At 51.6% G+C, this 26,468-nt stretch overlaps 1 protein-coding gene across 2 annotated transcripts; it reads right to left on the minus strand.

Annotated features, from left to right (window-relative positions):
* Window positions 1-262: 262 nt before the first annotated feature.
* TRIB2 (tribbles pseudokinase 2) lies at window positions 263-25,919 on the minus strand. Of its 2 annotated transcripts, none has more exons than XM_013052932.2 (3): window positions 25,828-25,919; window positions 19,190-19,482; window positions 263-2,799 (listed from the first exon to the last, which is right to left on the minus strand). In XM_013052932.2, the coding sequence occupies exons 2-3, from the start codon at window positions 19,342-19,344 to the stop codon at window positions 2,331-2,333; spliced, it is 624 nt and encodes a 207-aa protein (XP_012908386.1). In that variant the 5' UTR covers window positions 19,345-19,482; window positions 25,828-25,919; the 3' UTR covers window positions 263-2,330. The 2 variants fall into 2 exon arrangements, with proteins under 2 accessions (XP_012908386.1, XP_004745873.1); XM_004745816.3 differs by having other exon boundaries at window positions 24,238-25,917.
* Between the last annotated feature and the right edge of the window lie 549 nt (window positions 25,920-26,468).

Here is a 26,468-nt window from a genome sequence, read left to right on the forward strand (position 1 = left end):
TATCTGTGATAAGAACATAATTCACATCTCCCCAGGCAGTAGTGACGGTTAATTCAGTGAGAGATTACCTCTAAATTGGCCAGCATATGTCCGCACATGACGGAAATTGGCTTTGGCTTTGTATTAACAGTCACTGATAACACGTCACTGGTATTACGCTGAACCAGTGGGCCGCCGGGAGGACAGAGGTGTTCCTGGCTGGTGTGCGGTGGCCACAACAAATCCCACATGGCAGAGACTCAGCATTTGCAGGACCTCAGCATTTTAGTTAAATACGCACAATTTTATTGATTGAAGAGATTAGGACAAAAACATTAAACCAAATACAGGACAATGCACCAGAGGCCATAGATTCCCACCATGCACGTCACCAACCTTTCCTCCTACGGGGTACTGAAAAAAATAGGGGGCGGGGAAGAAAAACGGGTCCTTCTTGACACAGCACCATCTTTAGAATGTAAAAAAACAAAACAAAACAAAACAAAAAACAAACAAGAAAACCCCCAAACCAAAAAAAACCCTCTCCTTTCTATCTCCCATTATCAAAACAGAATCAAGGGCAAATCCATGGCCGCCTTGTCTCCTGACTATGAACGGTGAAGCCACCCTCCTGGGAACACGAAGGCCGGGCTCCTGTTGAACAGGCATAAAGCATCCAAGGTTTGCACACACATGCCACGTACTATAATGAAGCACAGATTCAAGTAACATTTACACACTAGAGTCCACGTGTTACCTACCCAAAAACAGGACCATTTCACAAAACGTATACAGGCAGTAAAATCCAAACAAGTGAGGTACTGGAAACACAAATATTTATGCCAAAAGAGTTCTGTATCATACAGCAAATAGAAAAGCCGTAATAAAAAAACGTTTGCCACTCGAAATCAAATAAAGCTATCTAGAAAAGCCAAACAAAAGGTTACTTCAGGGACAGAAATACTCAAACAAGAAAAAATATATAGATGTTACTCACTACAGCATGTAACATGTCATCCCAAGTCAACCCGTAATTGAAAAACTGGCTTAATACATCACAATGTGACATTTTCCTTAATAAATAGAAGGATTCTTGAAAATACAAAGGTGCGTATTGGGATAGAGAGCTGTTTTTATTTATATCATCCTAGCTTCCAGCTGATTTTTCTCCCCGCTTGTCTCTACCGAGGGTTTCTGTCCAAACCAGAGGGCCTGCCAAGCGAAAAGGATCATTCTTCCTAAAGAAAAGGAAATAGCTGCCCTGTATTTCATACATGTGGGACAACCTGCTTGGTTTCACTCGTTTCCAATAAAACAAAGAGACAAAAGGTGTAGCTGAGACCAGAGTGGCCTATAAGCTTCAGACTCCAAGCATCTCCCGTGATCGCGCCCCGTTTGTCCCCATCCCGGCAGAGAGGACCCCCTATGAGGCAGCCTTCATCGTTCAAAGGAAAAAAAAAAAAAAGAAAAAAAAAAAAAACTCAGGAGTTTATTTCTCCTTTCCTTTCCCTTCCTTTTCTTTCTTTAGACTATGAAAGCAGTTAATGCATCTAGAAGTTTGACTTCTAACAGCTTCCTGCCACGAACCCATGGACACAGAACAGAAGAGCTTGTTAAAGAACAGACTTTTTTTTTTTTTCCCCCTTCAGGGAGCAAAGCATCAACATGTCATTTCCTGACCAGGATATTAAATAGTTTATTTAGAAGAAATGAGTTAAAAGAGCAATTAAGAGATTAAGAGACACAAACTGGATTTCTATTTTCTTTTAGGTTAGCACCCAGGTTTCTGGTCAGTCTGTGTGCACCGAATTTTGTTGTTGTTGCTGTTTAATGAACCGCATTGATTATCAGATAGGTGGTTGTCTTGTTTAAAAAAAAAAAAAAGAAAAGAAAAGAAAACGAAAAAGAAAAGAAAAGAAAAGAAATCCTTGGCCCATTGTACCTTCCCTGAATCGTGACAGGAAGTTAAAAGCTAACAGTGCGATGCCAAGATGTGTGTTTGAGGCAGAGAGTTTTGATTCTGTTGGGATCTGCAACTATTTTGGAACAAATGAAAAGTGGGGTAGGCAGAAGCAGCCCAACGGACCGGGGGTTCTCCAGGGGGGCTACATCAGGGAAGAGAAGCTCCGGGGCACCCGCCCCGCGGACCCGACCCCAGACCCCCACCCCGCGTCTCTCGCGCCCATGCTCCATGTTCAGTCAGCTCCTTGAAGGTTCTCCTTCTGTGAATCAAGAAACTTGAGTGTCAGTGTCTTTCTTGCCACCAAGCCAGGCGATCCGTGTCCCCTGGAAGGACTCTCCGCGGCCCTCTCTCGTTCCTGGTACCTGCTAAGTCTCTGTGGGGCACGAGCTCAGTTAAAGAAAGGGTCCAAGTTCTCTTCCATGTTGACATCCGGCACCAGCTGATCTGACCCTTCCTTAGCACCATATCCTGAATTTGAGACGCTAAAATCTGTAGAAAACCAAGGATGGTCCAGAATTTCCTGCGAGGTCAGCCGCTCTGAGGGCTCCCGCCGCAGGATGCTTCGTATGAGGCACTTGGCCTTGGGCGACAGAGTCTCTGGAATGTTGAACTGGCCACGTCGGATCTTGCTGAAGAGGGAACTGGGCTCAATGTCATGGAAAGGGTACCGCCCTACCAACATGGTGTAGAGCATCACGCCCAGGCTCCACACGTCGGCTGCTTTGCCCGAGTAGCTGCCACTGGTGTTCAAGATCTCTGGGCTCACGTAAGCCGGGCAGCCGTGCTTGTCGGAGAGGGAGTCGTCATCTCCCCGCAGAATGTAGGCATCTTCCAGGCTTTCCAGCTTGACCCGAGTCCTGCAAGAGAGAGAGAAAGGGTGAGCTCCCATGGGCACACCGAGGCACGTGAATCCCATCACCGTATCTTAGCTCCCGCTTTAATATCTCCAAGACCATGCATTCATTCATTCAACCAGTCAAACATGACTTAGTGAGCGTCAGACTGTGTCAGACACAGTTCCGGGATGGGGGGATCCAGGAGCGAATAGGACTGACAGGGAATTGGCATGAAGCTTAAGGTCTACTGTGTGAACCCACACTTCTAGCGAGTACACAGACCATAAAAGACATGATTGTCTCCCCATCTCAGTGATGAGGGAACGGGAGATTTATACTATTCTCAGACACATCTAGGTCGTTGGGGATCCCCAGGATTTTACTCAGATCCAACCAACTAGGAAGCTCCCAGGAGCTCTATCGACAACTTCTGGATGATATGATGTAACAGTCTGAAAGGACCTTTGATCCAATGGCGTCTTGGCTTTATAACAGTCCTTTTGTGAGACGCGGAAGATTTGATGATTCCATTTTACAGATAGGAACATTAAGGTTCATGGAGTTTGAGTAACTTGTCCAAAAGCCTTTTAGCTGAGAGAAGACTTGGTCCCGCACCTTCCTTAGTCAACCTTGCCCACTACCAAGCCGCCTTACTTTAGGACACAGACCGAGCTGGGCAATGTTTGAGCAGGCAGGCATTACCATGAGCCCTGCCAAGGCTGACATCTTCATAGCAAGCCCAACTTCTTTCCAAGATTTGCTGTTGAACTTGCCTCCCGTCTGGCCTACCACACTCCCAGGGGCTGGTCCTTGACCTGATGCTTACCTGAGTGAGTTACCTGTATCCTCTACCTGTGCCAACATGTACATCTATGTGCGTGGGTCCATCTTCCCCTTGCCATTTAAGCACGGCTGAGCTGGCTGACAGGTTCTAGGACTCTCCCGGCTGCACTCATGAACAGAGGTGGAGAAACTCCACATTGAACTCTGAGTCCCTGGGGCCCAGTACTACTTTTTTATACAGCAGAGCCTTATATGACCACTGGGCATAAAATAAGTGCTCGGTAAATATTTTCACAAGTAAGTTAAATTTTTAAAATTAACTATAACAACATGCAGTGAACAAAGCTGAAGACCAAGACATGAAGCGACTCTCTCAAGACTGGCAGCTGTCCCCTACCTAGCAACAGAAGCTCCTAGACCAGCATCCCTCCTTGGTTCAGGGCTTCTGAAGAATCCTATTCCCCCATTCTGCCATTCCTTGAGGGGAAACCTAGGTATTGTGACTTTCCAGGGCTTAAAATGGAAATCCTCTTCCATTCTCCTGCCAGAACCCTCCACAACAGAGCTCTTGTGTTCAACCCCGCAGAGTCAGCCCCATTCCTTCCCATGACGAAGACTTGCCACGAAGGTGACACGGGCCAGGGAGGAGGGGCTGGGGTGAGGGTTCAGGGCCTACAAGGTCACAATCATCCACACCGGTGGGTTCCTTCATCTCAAAAGTGCACATCACGGTTTCTACCCTGTTGTCCTGAGGGGTGACGAGGCTCAAATGAGCAGAGAACAGGAAAATGCTTAGAGAAAAGACATCGGGGCTTTTGCCTAAATCAGAGCTTGTGACTCAAGTCGGTAAGCTGCTTCCCTCCTCCTCCCTGGGTCTACGGGTCTTAGCCTTTCAGAGCGATCCCCTACTCAGGGAGCCATAGAAGGAAGGTGAGGTTCAAGTTAATCAGTTAGCTCTCTTATAGCAAAGAAGCGGACGAAATCCCGAGATTCTGAGATCTCCTTTTTGAACTGCAGAAGTTTCAAAGGCCAAGGCGTGACTGCTTCCCTATACTCATTTCTTCAGTGAGCAATAACATGGTGGTGTCCTCTGGAAACGGTGTTGGGCTGGGAGCTCGGAGAGCGGACTCCAGGCCAGACGACATCTCTCATCTGCCGTGTGGCTGTGGGGAGGTCACTCAACCTCTGTGTTTCTCCAACTTAAAGAGGAGCATTGGACAAGGCAGTCTTCTTTGTAATCATTATTATTATGGTTCAATGTACATGAAATTTATCATTTTAACCATTTTGAACTGTACGGTTCAGTAGCAGTAAGTACACTCCCACTGGCGGGCATGAATCTGGACAAGCCGGTGTGAAAGTCTCTGCCAGTTTTACCATTCTGGGTGTCTGTAATACAGAGCGACACGTCTTCTTTACTTGCTCTCCCCATACCCTGCTGTAACCTGTAGCACACACGTTCTTCTCCTCCCCCTTCGGCTAACGATCTACAGACGCGGGAAGGGTCTAGAAGAGCTCATCTGGAACTGGGCTGATGGAAGGCAAAGCCCATTCTTCCTGTTGCTCTTTCTAATCGAAGGAGGCAGGTGAGGTGGACCCACACCAGCTTCCCTAGATGTTCCAAGATCGGAGGTGAGTCAGGGAAACCCAAGGGGGCAGAGGAGAGGGGGCGCACACCACGGGGCCAAGCAGGTTCCTTCAACAGCTTCCTTCATCAGACCCTCCCCGGCAGCAGCCCCCAACCCAGAGCTCAGGAGCTGGCCAGACTCCTGGCCTCCAAGGTCACTGTCGTGGCAGCAGGATAGCTACGGGAATCACGATAGCTGTGGCAACGGTCATCAGCTGTGGGACAAGGGGCAGTCGGGTGGAAGGAGCACTAGACGTGGAATCAGGTTTGGGGCGGGGTTCCTCTGCGGCAGCCCTCCGGTTTGCACGTGGGGCTGACGTCTTCTCCAAGGCTGCGCGGAGAGCCTCGGGCCCCCTGACTGCGCCTGCCACCCCGCCTGCTCCAGCTCCAGCCCCGCCCCTGCTCCTCCAACACACCGAGCACCCACCACCCTGCCCGGGGCCGCTGTGCACATTCTCTCCCAGCCTCTGCCTGCAATGTTCTTCCCTCGGATACTTGGCCGGCTCATCCCGCTCACTTCTTTCCGGTCTCTGCTCAAAGGAGCTTGTCTAGAGAGCCCTTGCCTGACCATCCTCTAGAGAGAAGCACCCCGCCCCCGGCCTCTCCTGCCCCTCACGGCCACCCGGAGTACTGTGCATTCCTATTTGTACGGTCACGCATTTATACTCTGTGTTACTCCCGTGGGCACTGCAGGGTCCTCGCCTCAGTCCCACATCCAGGAGCTCAGGGGCAGGTGGCTGAGGTCACTCTGTATGCAAAGAACGTCACCGGTGTTGACGGCTGTTTCTCCTGCACCGAGACGAGTAGGGGCCACCAAGCCGACACTCAGGGACTGAAGGGGCATCCACACCACCAAGCCCTGGGAGCTCCAGTGTGCCCATCTTTGAGGGAACGACAACCCTGCTCTGCGCCCCTAGCCAGGATTAAGTGGATGTCAGGGGAAGTATCCACGGGGAACAGGCTTTGTAAATTCTAGTACCTCAGTCCCTGGCGGGGGTGAGGGCAGGCGCGGATGTGCCTCCGGAGACCTGAGCGGCTACTAGCTTAGCCCTTGCCGGGGACAGACGTCAGCCCTCAAGCTCTTTATGCTGCACCACATCTGAAGCCCTTTTCCATTCTTACCTCCTTCCAGGCCACAACCCGAGACGCTCAGTCTCACCTTCCCTCTCTAACCCAACCAACCTCCCTTCGCCCGGGGGCACAGACCCTAACTCCAGCCTGACCCCCTTCTGGAATCCTTCTCCAGTTCAGAGAAAAGGGCCTTCAGAAATGGCCAAAGGTTTGATCTTGTCCATTAATGCCCTGCCCAGCATTCACCTCTCTCCTCCCCACTATCAAGGACTCAGGGGCTGTGCAAATGCCCAGTGGACCCAACAGGCCAGGGGAAAGCGCCGCGCACATGCTGTGGACATTCGGCTGCCCCAGAGCCGCCCCACCTGCCACATCAGGCTCCTCCCTCCCGAAGCCAGGGTCTAGATGGCCCGAGTCTGGATCTGCTCGTTATGTTCAGCTCCGTGAGAGCGGTGCCCGAGCGGTCCCATATACACTAGGGCAGCTCGGTCTTCAAGTCAGAGACCCGAGTTCCAATACCGGCTCTGAAAACTACTAAGTACCAAATAGCAAACACCATCTATGTACCTAGATAGGTGCTACGTATCTTCAGATATTTCCTCTTTAAAGATGATAAATCAATGTTCAAGGCAGGAATTATTATCCCTTTATGTGGACATGGAGCTTGATGCTGGGAGAGGGTGCGTAAGCCCGTATGAATAGCGAGGCCCCTCAGGGGCTGAGGGCTCACCCCTCCCTGGGGCTCCGAGCAGCCCGCCCGCAGGCCTGGCCCTTCCACTGCAGCAGCGAGTGCAGGAAACCACAGCCGGGATGTCCCCGTCGGTGAGGCCGCCTCAGAGTGGGGAGCACATGTGCGCCCGGGGTCAGGGAGAGCCAGTGCGCGGGGCAGGAGCCTGCTCCTCCCAGGGAGAAGCCCAGACATCCCAGGCAGGCGCGGTGAAAAGAAAAAGAGAAGCCTCAAGAAAGACGGGGAGGAAGTGCATACTTCTGCCCCTGCCTCCTCCGCAGAACTCCCGGAACTTGTTTACATCACTCCTAGCCAAGGGTCAAGGCAAGTGGTCTGGATTGCGTCTTTAGACAAGGACCTTCCGGGGCGCACGCATGTCAGGAACCTGAGGCCGTGCTCCAGTCCCCGCGCCAGTCCCCACGGACTTGCTGGACCATGGCAGGGACTCTCAGAAGGCCTCTGGGGTTTGGTTGCCCCCTTTCGGGAGCAGGTTGCCTCTGTCTGTGCTGGGGCGGGGGGCATGTCTAGCAGAGCACCTGCTCCTGTCAGCATGGGACAGACAATATGAATGAACAGTCTTTCAGCTTCCGCTGTCCCCTGAACAGCCTGAGGATTATGCATTCCCAGGCAAAGGAACTGATTTTCCTAACAATCCATAAGAGCTGGGTGGTCCTATAATCATAGGCACCGGGGATAAGGACATGACAAGTAACACCGAGCTTCTTGGGTTTTCGCGAGGACTGAAACAACGGAACAAGGAAAGCCTGATCTCTACCAGGCTGCCGAGCGTAGGAAATCTGCAAAAATCTGGTGGCAAGTCTAACGGATCTTATTAGTAAGATAACCCCCGTCAAGCCTAGAGCCTAGAGAAGACAGAGGAACAAGACTCAGGCAGATCCAAGTGGACATGAATTCTGTGCCTGTGGTTTCTTCTTGGGCTCTGTGCACTTGCTTCCCACCCCGTCCCCCAGAATGTTCTTCCCACTCTCCCCCAAGGTGCTCAGCTCATTCTGCTCACTTTATTCACGACGAAAGCCATCACAATGGGCCTCGTGAAGGTCATGGGAGTAAAGATGGTACATGAACAGCAGAAATTTCTGAAAAGGACAAGGGAAGGTTGGCAGAGAATTTTTGCGACCAAAACGCTATGAATGGTCGTGGAGATCTCCTGTGACTTCTTGGAGGAAAGAGCCATTAGCCCGGGGCAGGACTGACTTGGCCAAGAAGCTGTACCCTGCGTGCAACTTGCAATGTATCCCTGGCAAAGGCAGGAACAGCCTGCTTTGCATTAACTTCTGAATGAAAAAGGCTTACACAGGGGCAGCCTGTGGACTTGGCACCAGGCCTGGTGTCTTCGGATCCCCAGCCAGGTGAGGCAGCCAGGACCAGCAGGATGTGCTTCTAGTCCCTGCCTCGATAGAGCAGCACGCAGCACAGGCCTTCAGGGTCCCAATGCCCCACCCCTTCCCAGCAGAGGCCAGTGAGCCTCCCTCGGGGCCCTTCTATCCAAGAGCAGTGGGACCATGGGCCCGTCTGGCCTCAGTTTCCCTTCTGTAAAATGAGAACACGGCTGCGTGGCCTGAAAAGGGCTCTCCTAGCTTCCAAACTCCTGAGTTTAAGTTTCCTTTCTTCTGAAACTAGGAACCGCAAGACTTCCTCTTGGACACGGTGGTCCTAACAATAATGATCACAGTAGCAACACCAGCGGCCGTGAACTCAACACCTAATGCCACTGCGACTGGCTCAGTGGACAGGGCTACTTCTCAGTACGGAACAGAACGGCAGGTGTTACGGTACGGGAAAACTTCTTACACGATAAGGAAACTGAGGCACAGAGAACTGAAGGTCTCAGGCCACATACGGTTACCTGAAAAAACCCGGGATTGTCCTCCTGGGTCTCTCTCCGTCATACCTCCTGACACCAGCACCACAGACTTGCTTAGTGTCAAAGACACAATCTCTGGAAGGAAGATTCTGTGTTTGTGCAACCAACATGGCCCCGGGTTTATTCTACAAAGACAAAGCCTTCGCATCCGTGACCCCTCTGCTGGAACTCATGAACTGGAGAGGTGGCCGGACCTGCTCATTGAGGAGAAGAAGAAACGGAGGTACAGAAAGCAGAGGGGACTTGCCCGAGGCCACCCTGCAAATGAGTGACAGAGCTGGGATTCAAAAGCAGGTGTTCAATGTGCAGAGTCGTGCCCCATCCAAAACGTCAAAAACGGCCCTCCCCCAGCAAATCACGCTCTGTTTTGAAATCTTTAAACGCTGTCCTGGGCTCTCGCAGCAGGAAGGGATAGGGACAGGGTGGGCCAGGGTGGGGCAGGGCTGGGAGTTCAGCCAGACCCAGTGGGCCTGGCCTGGCCGGGAAGTCCAGTGGCCTGAGGTCAGTGGAATTCGAAAAGTCGCTGAAGGCCATTCCGCAGGGTGGATCCAAGCAGGCGAAGGGTCAGCGGAGAGAGGTCGGCCTCCACCAGGTCTGGCCTCACTCTGCCCCTGACTGCAAAGCTACCCTCCGCTGTCAGTTCGGTTATACGAGCAAGGGTGCCCCAGGGGGCTGCCATGGGGGGAACAGGACTGTCCCAGCCCCCCAGGCCACGTTCAGCTGATCCGACAGCCACCACTGGGACTTGACAAATAAGCGAAGCTAAATCCTGCCAAATAAACTGTCACCATAATTCTGTTTCCTGTGTGCGTAGGTTTTTTTCCAGCAGTTGCCTCTGAGAACCCCTGATGGGCCAGGTCCCGCAGACGCCGTGAACAGACCCGACGCCCAGGTCAAGCTGCTTCTGCAGCAGCAGGAAAGCAGCAGGTGACCCACAAGGAAACCCTTCACCTCAGGGTGAAGGAAATCTCCAGAGAGGGGTCTGGCTGGTGGTCCTAGGGATTGTGTCCCCCTTACTACTGGGAGCTACTGTAGTCAGGGAGGGGGTGGGAGGTGGGGGTCCTGCGCTAGTTTGATCTACCGGAAAATCGCAGTTATTAGCAAGATGAAGCGACTAGTTCGGGGACAGCGCTGTGGGGACAAGAAGCCCGATCCAACTCAAGCACCCAGGTGTTTCCACAGCACCAGGGTCCTGTTGTCTGTGCCCTGACTTATCATGGCCCTGGGGCGGGGAAGGGGCAGTGGGGGGAGCCACCCCACCTCCCAACTCCAAGGCCTTCCCACCGCAAGGAGGCAGCTCTGGAGCGCAGCCGGGATCTCCACAGGAACAGACAGGGAAGGAAGGCAGTGCAGCTTCACACCCCTCATTGGGACTCTGTTTGCCTCTTGCCCTCTGCATGAAGATCCTAGTCTCAGAGGATCCCCTGACCTCGAGTCAGTCGATTGAGCTTCTCAGAGAAGCTTTTGCAGGCACCCCAGCGCTCGGTGCAGGCCGGGGCTGCGCCAAGGGCCCCACGCAGCCTGGATTGTTCCAGGAAGCCAGAGCCAGGCACACCTCGAGGTGCTGCTCTGCCCTTGCTGCTTAGGCTGATTCAGAGTCCGGAACATTCCTATCATGCACCATTGGCAGGGCGGGAGCGGGCTCAGGCCAGTCCTTCTGACCCTACCAACCCAGGAACACTCTGGGCAGCCCAGCCCTGGGCCAGACAGGGATTTCCACTTGGCAGAGTCCTGAACTGGGGCTCACCCAGATGGCCCAGGCACATACTACACACGTTCCGGGAGCCAGAAAATCTGGGCTGCGCTCTGGGTCACGCCACTAACATGTTCTAGAACTTTGGAGAAAGACGTTTCCTCCCCATTTCTTCATTTGTCAAGATCAAAGCATGGGTTTAACCCGGCCTCTTACCCACCCCTCCTTGGTACCACCTCTTGGGTCCTGGTTCAGCCTCAGCATCTGGAAGTACCTACCCACCCCCAGGCCACCCTGCGTGGACACTTCCAGAATCACAACTAGACCCCAACCCATCCTGTCTAGGAAAAACAACAACAACAACAACAACAACAAACACAAAAAACAAAACAAAACAAAAACAACCCTTCAATGTCTCCTCCTGGATTTCAAGTCAAGGTCAAGGTCATGGGCAAGCCTCCAGGTCCTAAATCTTGGCTTCCCTCTTCAGTCTCATCTCTGACCCCCCACAGTGTTCTCCACCAGCATGCCCCTCCCTGCCCAGGGTTCCTTCGTGTCTCTTGGCCTTTATTCATACTTTCTGGACACCGTTCTTCTTCACTCAGAACAACCCGAGAAGGAGCCCGTCTCCCCCGGACCCCCTGACACGCCCATTATCTACACTCCATTCTGCCATTAGGACATTTTCTTCTTGCCCCCAGCGAGCTAACACACACCCATCCTCTGTAACACGGTATGAAGAATAACTTGTTACATGATGGCTTCTGTTAGACAAGGATTCTCCAGAGGTGATTTTCATACCCTTAAACCCTTGTGCCAAAAGTACACATAATAGATGCTTACTTAACATTTGCAACAGGTGTGGCTCCCATATCGAAGACGCCCTGGCTGCAACGTGCTGCCTAGAGTCCAGCGTATCTGGTTGTGATTCTGCTTAAGAATTGCCCACTCTCTTAAGTCCAGAGAAATTTCAAACAGGCTTGACTCTATTTCATGCTTTAGAGAAACTCCCAAGAATCCTGGATGACGAGCATCTAAAATGGGTTTCCATCCACTGCCTCCTGCCATCAGTATATCCAGGGGATTTTTCTCATAATATTTATGCCTCCAGGGCCTAAGGGGCAATTCACACACCCATGTAGTCAATGGCCAGACATTCGCAAAGTGTTTACAAGGCTGGTCCTGTGCTAGGAAGGGGAGACAGAAAGATCATTGGACGCTACTTCACAGTTCCATGGAGAAAGCAAAACCCACTCCATAAACTGGAAACGCATAAATAGGACTGCCTGTGGGCTTGGTGAACCGGTGGCCTCTCGACCCCTCAGAGAAAGGTAAAGTACTGAGTGTTAGTACTCAGTGCTGGTCAGGTCCTTCTGGTGTTCACTTCTTACCCAACCGCATGAGAAAGTCCCTCCTCTAGTGGCACACAAAGGGTGGTATTCTACCTGGTGTCTCTTTCCTAGAGTCAGGGTGGTATTTGAGGGCCTGCACATGGGACTCTGGCGTCCTGGGTGCACAGCCTGAGGTCTGCCTCTGATTAGCTGTGGGACCCTGAGCTTCAATTTCGTCATCCATAACACGGTGATAACAGCACTAGTTTACTCGCTGGTTTTAAACTGGTTCATGTAAATTAATTACAATAAAATACAGAATTGAATCAGTTCTTTTAAGTGTTGTAGTTAGAACAGGGCCTGGAGGCCAGATAATGTTTCCTTGAAATGCAAGTCCCACAAGGGAAGGGTTCCGGCTCATGGGGCACTGAGTATCTGTGGCACCTAGAATAGTGCCTGGCTCATGACAGATGCTCAGTGCTGTCTGTTGAATAAGTAAATCTCCAGGTTGTTGGGTGGCAAGGCCCAAAGCCATTGGCTGGTGACCAGGAGCAGTCAGGACAGGTGCCTTTTGAAGGCTCTGCAGTCTGCTAGGCACCATGCTGGATACTCCAAGTTCATGATCTCCGACCCACGCCAGAGAAGGTAGGCCAAGGTGTAATGGCTCAGTGAAAGAGTAAGAAATCCGACAGCTGTGCCCTTGGCTCTGGTTGGTCAGTGTAGCCACTCACCTGATTTACTAAGCACAAGCAGTGAACTGCTCAGCCAGAAGCTCCCAGGCCACCAGATGAGGCATAAGGACAGTGGAGGGATGCACACGGGCAATTCGAGTAGAGGGAGAACTATGAGGGCGCTGTGGGAGGGGGATCACTTACCCACTCAGGGAGAAGTGGAGGAGTGAGCCTCCCCCAAGGGCTGGCAGCGCCTGAAGCACACAGAAGTGGTCAGCGTGAAGAAGGGACTTCCAGGAGCTCTGTCTCCCTCATGGCAAAAGGTCAGGTCTTTTGCTAAAATACAATGAGCCTACGAACTACGTGTAACTGGCTACTGATGAGAGAAGGCAGGGTCGGGTCTCCAGTCTGGTCTCCCTGTTTTGTTAGATATGAAAGCCTCAATGGAGGCTGAAGATCCACAAGAAAACCAGTACAGAAAGTACTGAGCGGGGGGGGGGGGGGTGCACACAGACCTCAGCTGGTGGGGGTGGCATAAGGCCTCCCTCACCCCGGAGACACAGGTCCTTTGCCTGGGCCGATGGCGGCAGGGGACACTGAGAGCCCCAGGGCTGCTGGGTTCCTACAGAGGGTCCAGCCTCCCTCCTGCAGAAGCAGGTGCTGACCAGCTTCCAGAAAGCAGAGGAAATGCAACCCGTGACGTCAAGAGATAACAATCTTCTCCCCAAAGAAGAACACGGACAGAGGCATGTTTCTCTATTCACAGGGGTGATTTCTGTGCAGGGAAATGTCAACACTGAATGGAGATGGGGGGGGGCAGGGAGCGTGGGGTGGAGAGTGACAAGGAGCCTGGTCCTAAGGGAGAAGAGAAAGCCAGCGGGCAGAACAGGGGCTGCTGCAGGAACACTGGCTCGCTCCCGGGGCAGCTCGAGTTTGCATCGACATCCTCGGCTCTTCTCGTCCTGACTCAGCAAGCCGCCCTTCGTCACTGGTCGGGAGGCAGGGGGGTGCGGGGTGGGGGGGCGCGGCAGCAGGCTCTACACGCAAGGGAGGTGGAGACGGTGGGCGCTACGGCTTGTCCGTGGCCAGGCGTTTTTGATATGTTCATGCGCCAAGCCCTGGGCTCACCTGCATTCATTCATGGTTATTTCCACGCTGCGGATGAGGCGATCTGGACAAAAGAGGTTATGTAACTTGTCAAGATTGAGTCTGCTGATAAGCGCAGGAGCAGGGACTAGAATCCAGTGACTCGTCCTCCACACAGGAATAACCCGGTCTTCTCCTGAAGCTCAGGCCTTCCCTTGGAGGCTCTAAGTGAAACTGGGGGCCTCCTGGAAGAGGCCACCCAGGCAGATCAGCCTATTACCAGGACAGGGAGGGGGAGAAGCTGGGGAAGCTGGGCACTGCCCTCCAGCAGATCCAGGGTCCCCTCCCACACACGCCCCTCCCACTCTACAGGGCATGTCTGATCTGACCACGGAAACCATGGATGCAAAGGGTGTGTCCACACTGAGTACAATCTGGGGAGGGGTTTAACTTCCTCAAAAAGAAAACAAAACAACCTTAGTTTGGCCCTGCAGAAACATCCCAGGGATGGAGGAGAAGCAGCAGCACAAGCCTGGGAACGCTGTGGCCAGTCCAGGCCTGGGGAGTGGGGTCTTTCACTCTCTGCACGCACCTGGTATCCGCCTTCCCCTGTGTGCATCTGGTCGACCTTCTGGCCTTTCTGAGACGCAGGTTCCCCCATTCCTTGCCCGGTCTATCACCCTCCCCAGCACCGATCTACTATTGCAATTAAACCAGAAAGGAGGAACCCTCACATCACAAGAGGTCCACTCCTCGTGAATGGCTGCCTGGGAGGCGGAGCTCATTCTCCATGAGCCTCAAGCGCCCTGCGAAGGGCTTGCCCACAATGGCACCGCTTTATGAATGACTTTAGGACCGGCTGGCTACCGCGAGCGCCTCCCCCGACCCCGTACACGTCTGGATCATTTCACAGCCGCCTGCAGAGAGGCAGTCTTCATTTCTGCTGGAGGAATGTGCAGCTCAGAGGCATGAAAGGACTCATCCAAGACCAGGTAGCTAATGAGGGGTAGAGAAAGAATCCGAATCTAGAACCCAGGTCGAAATAAAATGGAAGCAAAGGAATCGGCGGTGCTGCTAATTCAACAAAAGTTAGCAACAGAAGGCACGTTGACAGCAGGCCCTCAGGTAACATGGGTGTCATGTGTGTATCATGTCTTCACAGGTGCTTGGGGGGAACTGGACTGATGGCCCTGACCGTTCTACCGAGAACATGTTCATGGGTGGTCATGGGTTCAGTTACACATGGTCATTGGAAATCCACACGTAAGGAGTCAGCACACAGGCCGGCCTCGTTCTGAACCCAGTGGGGCTTAGCCAACTTCACTCTGTAAAGCTTTCCGCTTTAGTCTCTTGCAAGAGCATCGGACAGTAAGAGGCACATCCTTGAGAGAGAGAAGACCATGCGCAAAAGAGGGGGTCTGCTGATTTGAAGCTTAATAAAGTGGTACTTCCAAAAGCCTCATCTGTCTTTTTCCCCCCAAAGGACCAATGCATAAAGGACCAGAAAACAGGCAGTCTCCATCCTTCAATGTTTCAAAAGCCTTTCAATTTAATCCCTTTGTTTTGTTGTCAGGAGAGGCAGAGACTCTAGTCCTATGGAAACACCTACTGCTGAGGTCGTGTTGCTTAGGATGGATAGTGAGGGCTGCCAGCAGCACTGGCCCTGTGAGGTCCCAGGCTGCTGTCCCCTCTCAAAACACAGGCAGCATGCTTCACACAGGCCACTGTGCAGACCGAGAAAGAGAAACTGTGCCACAAAACTCTACAGCTGCAGGGACACACGGAGGGAGAAATTCGCTGAGTGACAAAATCAGTCTCCTACTCTGAAATTGAGACATTCGAAAGCAAAACAATGAGGAAGGCTACAAGGCATTATTCCTCTTCCACAAAAAGTTGACAGCTGGCTGGAGAAAAAGTTCTTATCAGCTACTGATGAGAACATTTGGAATGTCCTTGAACATGAGAGTGACCTTCTCAGAGCTGCCCAGACAGAGACACTTGTCATGCCAGGAACGGCCAGGTCCTCCAGGACTTCAGCGCAGTGGGGGCAGGGAAAGGGCTCTGGAGTGAAATGAAAGGATTTCCAGGCCTGCTCCAGCAGCATGCTGGCTGTATGACCTTGAGCAAGGTCACTTAACTCCTGTGCATCCCAGTCACCTTGCCCAGCTACCATAGCCTGGTCTTTGATAGTGCATGGTTTGCATCCTTACTAATAAAAGGAGAAGAGGGAGCTATTCTAAGATCTCAAGTGTGGGGTGACACCTTTTCTCTTCTTTGGCCCAGAAGGAGAATGGTAGCTCCCTGCTGCAGGGCTGCATGGGCTCAGATCCTGTCAGACAGGTTGGGGACAGGTGATGAGCAGTTTCCTCCCTGTCACTACTGCTTCCCTTTTCCGAAGATAATGCTCTCTCGAGTTAAAAAGGATTCGCTTTGACATGCTTACTCCAGTGAGGTGTTCTGGTTTCACATCCACATGGGGTACTTCTTTCTAGAAAGGATCATGCTCTTTTACAAAAGTCAAACTCAGCTCCAAACTCAATGTCCTTGTATTGGAAGCTTCCAACGTCTTGGGATTTCTTCCTTAGGCCCTGGGACATCAAGGATTTCAGCTTTGTCACCACACACTCCTGGGCACTCTTCACTTCCCCTGAAAGACAAGCCAGGCCTGAAGGAAAAGGCCTTCAACAGCAAATGTGAGGTATGTCTCAGTTCCACTTGCTTCCAGCCAGCTGTGGTCACTGAGGCCAGCATTCTCACCTTGGGGCTCTGATTCCAGGCAGCAACAGGAGAGGACTAAAACACGGCCCCTCGGGAGACCCTCGAGTCCACATGTGCTCCCATGTCCTGTGACTTAGAGATGTCTACCCTTCTATGACTCACTTCATAAACACATAGTGACCATGCGCGTGCGCTCACTGGACACGCCCCCCTGTATCTGTGTTGGTGCCTGAAATTCCTCTCGAAAGAGCACAATCAAAGGGGACATTTAAAAACTTGGATCCCTGCCAGAGAGGACATTCATTGCCCTTACTCCCTGTGGCAGGCAAATGAATTTCTTGAGAGCAGATTTAATAGAGAATATGTCCTCACTTCTGCTCTTTCTAGTCTATAACTTTGAGACTTCACACAAGGTTTTGAAGTTCTCCTCCATCAAATGAAATGATGGTACCCACCGTACCCCCATTCACAGAGAGAATTATAAGTTAGGTCAACAATAACCTCATACTAGGTCTCTAAAGTGGTTCCAAATAACCACCTCATATTTTTGTAGTTACAGTGATTACATTTCCAAGAAAGGTGGAATGCAGGACAAAGAAACCATCTTTGGCAGTATTCCGCTGGGGGTCAAGGAGCTATTTAACTTCCAATGAGAATTTTCAAAGAAGCAGACACCTGATGTTATAACTGAGAAGACCCCAGAACCAATAAAACAAAGCCAGGACAATACAGGGATAAGAAACTTGAGGCCAGGAGGAAGGAATCAAACTAAAAGTTCGTAGAAAAGGGTGCCTGGGTGGCTCAGTGGGTTAAAGCCTCTGCTTTCGGCTCGGGTCATGATCCCAGGCTCCTGGGATGGAGCCCCACATCGGGCTCTCTGCTCAGCAGGGAGCCTGCTTCCCCCTCTCCCTCTGCCTGCCTCTCTGCCTACTTGTAATCTCTCTCTGTCAAATAAATAAATAAAATCTTTAAAATAAAATAAAATAAAAGGTCATAGAAAGCATTAAAGGTGAAACCAGAATAATAACCAGAGTCTGCAGGCTCCAAGGGCAGGTCCTTCTGGGCCAAAGAAGAGAAAAGGTGTCACCCCACACTCGAGATCTTAGAATAGCTCCCTCTTCTCCATTTATTAGTAAGGATGCAAACCATGCACTATCAAAGACCAGGCTATTAGCTGTCACAATGCCGAAGATACTTGTTTGAGAAAAAATATGGAACATAACCAGTCTCCGCAGCCAGCAGCTCTCTGCACTTTCTATACTCAGTTGCATTATAAACCGTCATCAAATTATTTCATTTGGGTTAAGTAACCACAGATCCTTTACCTTTGCTAATCCCCAAATGCTTCCCAGATATTTGCTTCCCAATTAGCTCTAACCATAAAATGAAAAAAACAAAAACAAAAACAAAAAACAAACAAACAAACAAAAAGCAAAAAACAAAGCAGACACCACGAGATGTCATTATATGTCTATTCTATAGGATATCATTCTACAGGACAATAATCGATAGCCTAAAATATCCCAGGCCATTGGGATACATGGCACAGTAACTGGCAGGCAGAAAGGGCTAATAGATCTGCACCAAACACATAAAAGAAACTCCAGGTTTAAAAAAAAAAAAAAAGTACTCCAGATATATTTGTTGAGTGAATGAATGAATGACGTGCATGGCTTTGTACTCAGATGGTCCTTAATAGCTTCGTGACCACGGATCTCCACTTCATGAACCACTTTCCCAGGAGGAGCCGAGGATACCCAAGGTCATCATGGTAATTCCACGACCCACGTGGGTAGAAACTCTAGAACAATTTCTGGAACAGTCAGCAGTGAATGTAAATCACTTGCCTCCACGCCTCTAAAAAAGCAGATGCTTCAGAAGAAAAGGAGGGGCTCGGCAGAGTTTTACAATCAAAGTCAGCTGGAAGAGAAAGCAGGCCCCGTGGGTTTGCTCAACAGAATGTCGTGAGTGAGTGGAAGAACCAGAATGGAACCCAGATGCCCAGCGTCCTGCCCCGCTGTCTCCCGCAGTAACACAGACCCTCACATCATGAGTACGCGCCTTGGCAGCTCCCTTACCTGCAACACCGGTCCTTCCTACATCGTCAGTAACAAACTCACCTTTCTAGGGAAGCCCAAAACACCTCTTCTATAAATACTTTCTTGACTTCCAAGTCCTACTTAGAGTGGACATCCCAGCCCCCAGGTCCCATCTGACCCCCTACATAATCTCCATTCAGGGCGTGGAACGTTCCTTTGTAGGTGAGTTGACTTGCTAATGCACCCTGATATTCACAGGACTGAGAATTGTGAGGAAAACACGCGCAGTTCATCCGTGCATACACACGCGCTTGGGGAACATCCACTGAGTGAAGGAATGCACGAATGAATTAGAAAGGACTGATGCCAGGCACGGAGCGTTCTGAAGGTAGGATTATTTCCAAAGCAAAATTGGTGCCTTTACTCATATTAAAAATGTCACACCGGCTTGCAGCCACCTTTAGAATTCACGACACCAAAAAAAAAAAAAAAAAAAAAGCAAACGAACAAACAAACAAAACCCAGAAAGAAACAAAACAAAACCTTAATCAGGCTACCCTGGCACCGGAGCTCTGACATTCACTAACACCCTGGAGGAGCCGCAACGTGGTTTCCCGGGGCACTTAAAACATCACAATAACCCATTCACCTCCCTCTGTCCTCCCCGCCTCCCTTGGAGGGCAGGCAGCAAAAAAAAAAAAAAATGTCCATTCGAACCTCTCAAGCAAGCCGCTCCTGAGCAGCCCGTCAGAGCACCAGCTCTGGACGAGTGACACTCACCTTTCTTCGTCCTTAAAGATGAATTTCCGCAGCTTCAGATCCCGCAGCACCAGCCCCCCATCGTGGCAGTGGGCCACGGCCGAGGCGATCTGGTAGAACAGTCTGGCCGCCTCCTCTTCCCTCAGTTTCTTGCAGGTGCGGACAAACGAATGCATGTCCCCATAGCTTCGCTCAAAGAACACATAGGCTTTGGTCTCTCCCAGGATGATTTCGGTGATTTGGTTGATGTTGCTGTGGGCAGACAGGCAAAAGCACGGGGCCAGGGATTCCTGGTAGCAGCTTATATCGAACACCTAGGACAGGATTCACAACAAGACCAAGAGTCAGGGGCGCCTCGTAAACCACCGAATCACAGAATGGCACGGGCTTTTGAGGAGACAGAAGGCAGAGGGAACTTGGGACACAGACCACACTGGCCCTGCCTGTTCCCAGCTGTGTAATGTTGGATAAGCTGCTTGACCTCTCTGAGCTTCCAAGTCTTCATGTGTAAAATGGGCAAATGACACTTGACTTACACCGTTGGGAGGATTATAGGACAACATGGGGGCAAAAGCACTTTGCAAGATGTAACACGGGACACAAATGGTTAAGTCTTATTACTTTTTTTCTCTCTATCCCCATCCCCTGTTTATAAAAAACACTAAGGAAAAATCTAAGTGACCTACCCCAAGCTACACAGACAAAGCCTTGTTTTCCTTCCAAAAACCAAAACAGAACAGAGACGGACATCACTATACAACTGTAGCAATTGTGTACAACCTATTCTATGGTATGCAAGTGTGTCGTATAGCACTCCACAACATATTAGCAATTCACAGAGTAAATACGTAGGCTTTGCCTTAAGGTCCTCTAATTCAATACCCTCATTTCACAGATGTGGATATCGAAGCTCAGAGAACAAGTCGAATCGAGCCCCAGCGGCAGAGCTAGGAATAGGGCACACGGTCCGTAATAGGGAAGCAGACACGTTTCTCGATTCCCTCCACAGCTATCTAGCTCAATGAATCAGTTATGCAATGATTTTCTATGAATCAAAATTAGCCTGTGAAATGCCACCTCATTGTGGGGTTATTTAAAGAGAAAATCCATCCTCAATACCTTTTTGAAACCAACCTAAGAGGAATTAACACTGCAGAGAATCTTTGAGGTTATAAGAAAAAAGGCTTTCATTCATTTCAAGACCTCCACTAAATCGGAAATACAAATCCCTGGGTTTGGAATGTGGTTTCACTCTCTGCCTGGGAATGGAGGCACATGACTCTCTTCTGTGCCTGCGTGAGTGAGGGGCAGGCACGAGGTGCTTTGCTGGAAAGCCCTGCAGGCCAAGAAGGCTCCAGCAACGAACACTTAAAACGGTCCCCGTGCACCATCATTCAGCTTCTTAAATCTTCGTCATTAGTTGGAACATCCTCTCCCTCATCCTTAGTTTGCAGCCTGGCCTAGAAATCGCCCAACAGAGACTCTAATCCTGGTGTGGCCACCAATAATCTGGATAAGATGGATAAAGCACTCAGGGACCCCGGGCCTCCCTCCTCTTCCTAATTGGAGATGTGATTTAGAACCCGGTTGACCTTTTTGGGTCCGGATCCCACGTGGGAACCTGAGAAAAGCTCTGTCCCCTCTCCCAGGACAATGCCCGTTCTCTAAGGAATGCACAATACTGGATTCATTTTCGAGGGATTCACAGGCCTTCGGAAACCCGTCCAGGGACGCAGGCTGCCATCTGAGAGCCAGGATTGAAGAGAAGTCGCCCTCAGGTTCAAAAGCCTGAAGATATCTGTGAGTCAAAGGAGGACAGTAAGAGCCTCAGGAGGGCTGGTGCTAACCCAGGGCGAGGAAGCAAAGTAACGTTGTGAATGAACCATAATGAGGCATCTCAGGAAGGCGGCACAGCTGCTGCCACTATAACCTAGAATTTAAGAATGAATACTTCAACGTCTCCGGAGACCACAAATCACACCGTGATACTGTCAAATGATGACCTACGAGCCGTGACCTCAGAGGTCCGTTCAATTAGGAATCTGAAATGCCTGAGTCAACTCTAACACCCAGACTGCGGGCAGCAGAAATCTAGGAAAGCCTCAAAAATTTCACAGAGAGTAATAAACGTTTTGCAGTGGCTAATGTCAACACGCTGTGTTATATAACAGGGGAGGAGGGTGATGTGTTCTGAAGCACCAGGCTGCAGACTCTCTCTCCAGTGCTCCTGGAGTTACCATGCCTTATCATATACTTCCTCCTTCAAGTTGCGTTTAAAAAAAAAAAAAAGGTGGTTTTTACTCAGCACCTTCAGTCTGCTATTCTGTCCCACTGATGAAAAACTGAATGGACATAAAAATTAAAAAAAAAAAAAAATGCACGGCAGCTTCAAGAAATAGCCAGCACCCTCTGTAGGAGATCAAATTCCAAGATGGTGGACAGAGTATGAAAAATAAAACAAATACTTCTGTTCTCCCTAATGGGTAGGTACCAAACTTTCAGTAGCAGCTGTAACAGGCATTTATGGGGTTGGACTGATATTTAAACCATCATCTTCAAATGCAAAATCAAGCCATAAGCCTGGTTGCCAGCTTCTTTTAAATGTTTAATTTGGAGCCTTAGTAATATAATCTGGCAGTTGAGATAAGGCAGTAAGATTAGGCCATGATTAGTAGCATTTGCAAAAACAAAAAAATAAACAAAAAAACAAAAAGCAAAACCATGTGCCCATTATGCCAAGATAGTAATTATGTCCATGGGCACAGTAGCTCCCAGCATTTCATGATAAGTATAAGGTAAAGACCCCCTAAAGCTGCCTTCCTTCATTTGCCTAGCTTACAGTGGGCTCGGGGAGACAATGAACAGGCTTGATTGTCTTGGTTAAATGACCCCAAATAGTGTCCTGTAGAATTCCCTTCTATAGTCCTCTACAGGAATGGCATCTTTTCATTTGGTCTGTTTTTGCAAAGACTTTTTCCTTGGGTCAACACAGAGCTAGGAGACAGGAGCTCTGTATTCTGAGACAGCAAAAGGAACTTGATTCAACGTGTAGATTTCACAGTGCCTTGCAGTAAGCGGAGTTCACGCTGTGTATCTGAGGGAAGCTGCTGGAAGCAGCCTTATAAAAACCCCTTGGAGCTTCCTAGGATATACACAGCTATGCCTGCATACAAAGTCACCCACCCACATCACCCCTGGTAAAAAGGCAGGAAAACAGGCCGCCGTGTCTTAAAGGGATGACCTCTGCCAAGCAGAACAATGATACTGCACTTAAACCCACTGGCAGCCCCACAGTAATTGGTGAGGGGCTGATTCAATCTTTGCAAGAACTAAACCGGCAGATTAAGTACAGTTTCAGGCCAAAGAGCACGTCTACAAATGACACGGTGAGGTCAGCCCCAAGTGAAATATGTCTTGAAGAATCTGGAGGGAGAAAGAAAGAGCCAGGGCAGGTCGCCCTGCCTTTAAACAACAACAACAAAAAATACCAGTAAGATGCTCCTGCAGAATGTGAAGGCAGAGTCCCTCTACTTAAAAGCGTCTCCAGCTCTGGAGAAATACTAAAATGCTATACCCAAGTTAAGCAAAAGGAGGGAACACACTCACTGCTGGGGGACTGTGTGTATATCATAGGAGAGTAGCAGCTCTGTGGAATTCATTCATTTCAAAGGATGACTCCCCTATTGTGCAACCTTCTAGGTCTTCGGAGAATTCAATCCAGCTCGGAATAGCCTGCTGAATTTTGGTTAACAGGGCACAGTCACTTGCTCAGGATCTCAGTAACTTAGGAGAAGATGCAAAATACCAAATCCTCCGGAGAAGTGGAGGGCTGTATTTAAAGAGCCTCTGATTTCCCCCTGAGATCTGAACTGAGGAATTGCGAAACTGACTGAAGACCTCCACAAAACGCATTATTTACAATGCAAGACTCCAGCCCCCTACAAAATAAAGCAATCTGTGGTTAATGGTAAAAGTGCAATGTATTATCTGTAGCATAGCTGTGCAGGGCTCCTCACTCCTCACTACCCCCTGAAACCCCCCTCCCCCAAGAAAAACCAAGAGTGACCAAATGTAAAATTAAGTGATAATGAATTCTTGATCTGTGCCCAATGTCTGGGGAGCTGTATGCCTTACTCTATCCTTTTTTTTTTTCCCCCACTGTTCCCCTTCTCATTCCCTCATCTGGAGTGCGCACACAAAGACACACAGACACACCAGTCCCTGTTGGGGGTCAAAGACAAAAAGGAAACTGAAGTGCCCATCTCTGTATTAGCACTGCTAATCCCTGCAGCTCCAAACGCTGGCCTATAAACCATCCTGGCAAAGGTGTGTGCTGGGGGTGGGGGGCGCGAGGGGGGTGTTCAGGCACGGAAGTCTGGAGATGAGAAGAAACGAGACAGGAGAGGAAGACCCAGAGGACTCACTCTTTCCTACACCCAAAGGTGCGCCTGTGGCTTTGCTTTCCACCCCCCAAACCTCCTTCCAAGGCTGCAGGCAGCAGAGAGCTCTTTGTAAACTCCTTCCCCGCGCTGGGCCCCTGGCTCAGCCAGAGGGGACACCTTTGTGTGTCTCTTTTAAAGGGCACCTTCCGAACAAAGGTTTAACACCTGCACGCTTCTAAGAACAATGGCTGCGAAAGGAACCCAGTCATCAGTGCCTTCAAATTAGCGGGGGATTCCCTACTCCACGGTGGAAGGGGAGGGGGCTGGCTAGACCCAGGGAGAACCCCCTCGGGCAGCGGCACCCGGCCCTGCGCCGAGGCGCTCCACGAGCCTTCGGGAGAACGCGTGTGCGTGGCCCCCGCGCAGTCCCGCCGCCCTTCCGAGCCCCGGGCTCTCCCCGAAACGCCCCCGCCGCAGCCCGCCCCATTGTCTGCAACGCACTAAAAACTTCGCAACTAGTCGAACGTGAACAAATAAATAAACCCATTTAACGAGGCCACAGATCATTATCCCGCGAGCCTCCCTCCTCCGGGCTCCGGAGCTTGGCGACCTCCCGCCCCCTCCAAACGGCCGGCCGGGGAACCTTTTTAAAAGACAAAAAGCGAAAACAAGCCCCGGGCTTTTTACCTTGCACACCAGCTCCTCCCCACTGTGCAGATGCACGGCACGAAAAACGTGGTCTCCCTCCAGAGGTTCCAACAATAAGTATTTCCCGATGCAAGAAACGCAATGCGACAAGTTCGGAGTCTCGGGCGGGCTCGGGGAGCCGAGGTTCGGGCTGAAACTCTGGCTGGGTTCGGCGGACCTTATAGACGACAACTCTTCGAAATCCTGGGTTTTGTTCCGCGATCTCCCATATCTTGCTATTGTGATGGGGGTAGACCTGTGTATGTTCATGAGTGTGGGGATCGCACTCGGCAAACAAAAAACCCGCTGGAGAGATGAGTCGCCGGCGAGCGCGGCTGCAGGCGCCTCCGTGCCACGGATTTTAAAACGGAACGAGAGGGGAGGGGACGGGAAGGGGGCTACGTGGAGAAGAGAGTTGGAAGCCCCCAGATGGGCGCCGCCAGGCACCTTGTCGGCTCCGAGCCCGGCTCCCGGGGGTGCTCAGTCGGCAGGAATTCGGGTCCTTTTGTTACCCCAAAGCAGCCGGCGATTTGCAGAATCTCCGCACTTTTAGTTTCTCTCTCTTTCTTTCTCTCTTTCCAGCGCGGATCTAGACGAGCGACCAGATTGCTAAGGTGGGGAGCTGCAGCGCCAGGTCTCCCGAAGCGATCCCCACGCAGGCTTCCGAATCCCAGACGGGGCGGGGGAGCCCTGCTGTAGTTTACGCGACCCTCGCGCGGCGCGCGGCCGCAGCTCGGTCCCCACGCGTTAGAAACCAAACAAAAAGAAAAAGGAAATAAGCACGGGGCTACCGGCTCGCGCCGCACGGCACACAGAATCCGCGCTGCACCCCCTTTTTTGGTGGAAAGGGTGGGGGGCGTGGAAGGGGGGGGACGCCGGAGAGGGTAGTTACCTACGTTTTAACTGTAGATGGCGTCTGAGACTTTTCCAAGGATCGCAAGAGCTCTCCAAAATTTAAACAAACAGACAAAAAAAAAAAAAAAAAAAGGAAAAAAAAGAAAAAAGAATAGCAAGGGAGCATTTAACTTAGAGCGGTCAGCGCTGCCAACAAAAGATTGCAAAAGCTGGGCACAGAGTTGCGGCGCGGGCCGGGCGCAGGTACCGCGACAAAGCCCAGGTTGGCCCGCCGGGCGGAGGTCAGCACAGGCTCATGCTGCCGCTGCTCGCTCGTGCTCCAGATCGTCCTCCGAATAAAGCGAGAACTGCGGCCAGGGACGAGGGTAGATCCGTGGTCTCCGATGCCCCCGGCACGAGCTTCCGGGGGGGGTGGGGGTTCCTCCGGGCGCTGGAAGGGGATGAGCCCCCAGCCAACCTGCGGCGTTCCTTTCCCGCTCGATAACTGGATCTTGCCTTGGAATAATTTACAACCACTCCGTCTCCCCCGACCCTAAACCTAAATTGCCCGGTGGGGTTTGTTTTGGAGAAAATTGATGGCTTTTCTTCTTCGTCTTTTTTTTTTTTTCCTTTCTTCCCCAGAGGTAAGAAGAATGTGTATTTAAAATTGAAGGGGATGGCCGACGGTGCCCGAGGCCAATCCCCGAGCTCAGCACGCCCGCAACTCCCGGCGAGGCGGTATTAATAGTTACTTACGTGGCCGGGGATCTCGGAGCGAGCGGGGCCCTGTGTGCGCGTGTGTGCGCGCGCGCGCCTCGCTCGCGCTCCGTCTCCCCATTCAATGTCACCGACACATTTCCACGGAGCCTCCGCCCCCCCCCCCACCCGCAGCACCCGCGACTGGCTCAGCCCAGGGCCGGCCCCGCCCCACCCCCGCGCGGGCCCCCCTCATTGAGCCGGGCGCCCATCAATCAGCCCCGCCGCTGCCAGTCCTCGGGCGGCTCCCCCGCGCCCGCCGGCCGCTGCCACTGCCTTTGCAGCTCCCGGCCCCGGCGCGGGCGCGGGCGCGGGCGCCGGCCTCACGGCTCCCTGGCTCGGCAGCCGCGCAATATCCTTCCGCGGCCCGGGGCTGGGAGAGAGCGCACCCGCGACCGGGAGCGAGGGTCGCGGCACCTCCGCCAGCCTCGGACTGCGCGCCCGGCCGCAGCGGCTGAGCGGGAGTGGCGGGGCCGCAGCTGCCCGCGCGTCTCCCCGGAGCGGCTCCATCGGCGCTCGGGGTGCTTCTGGGTACCTAGTTCCTCTTCCTGGCGCGCTTCCCCGGAAAGCCGGGCATCCTGAGAGCACCGGGCCGCTGCGCTTCTGATGCTGCTCAGAGCCAGGAGCCCTTCCCTGCTGGT

This window comes from Mustela putorius, unplaced genomic scaffold (assembly GCF_011764305.1).
Source record: "Mustela putorius furo isolate JIRA1106 unplaced genomic scaffold, ASM1176430v1.1 tig00000813_pilon_pilon_pilon, whole genome shotgun sequence".
NCBI lineage: Eukaryota > Metazoa > Chordata > Mammalia > Carnivora > Mustelidae > Mustela > Mustela putorius.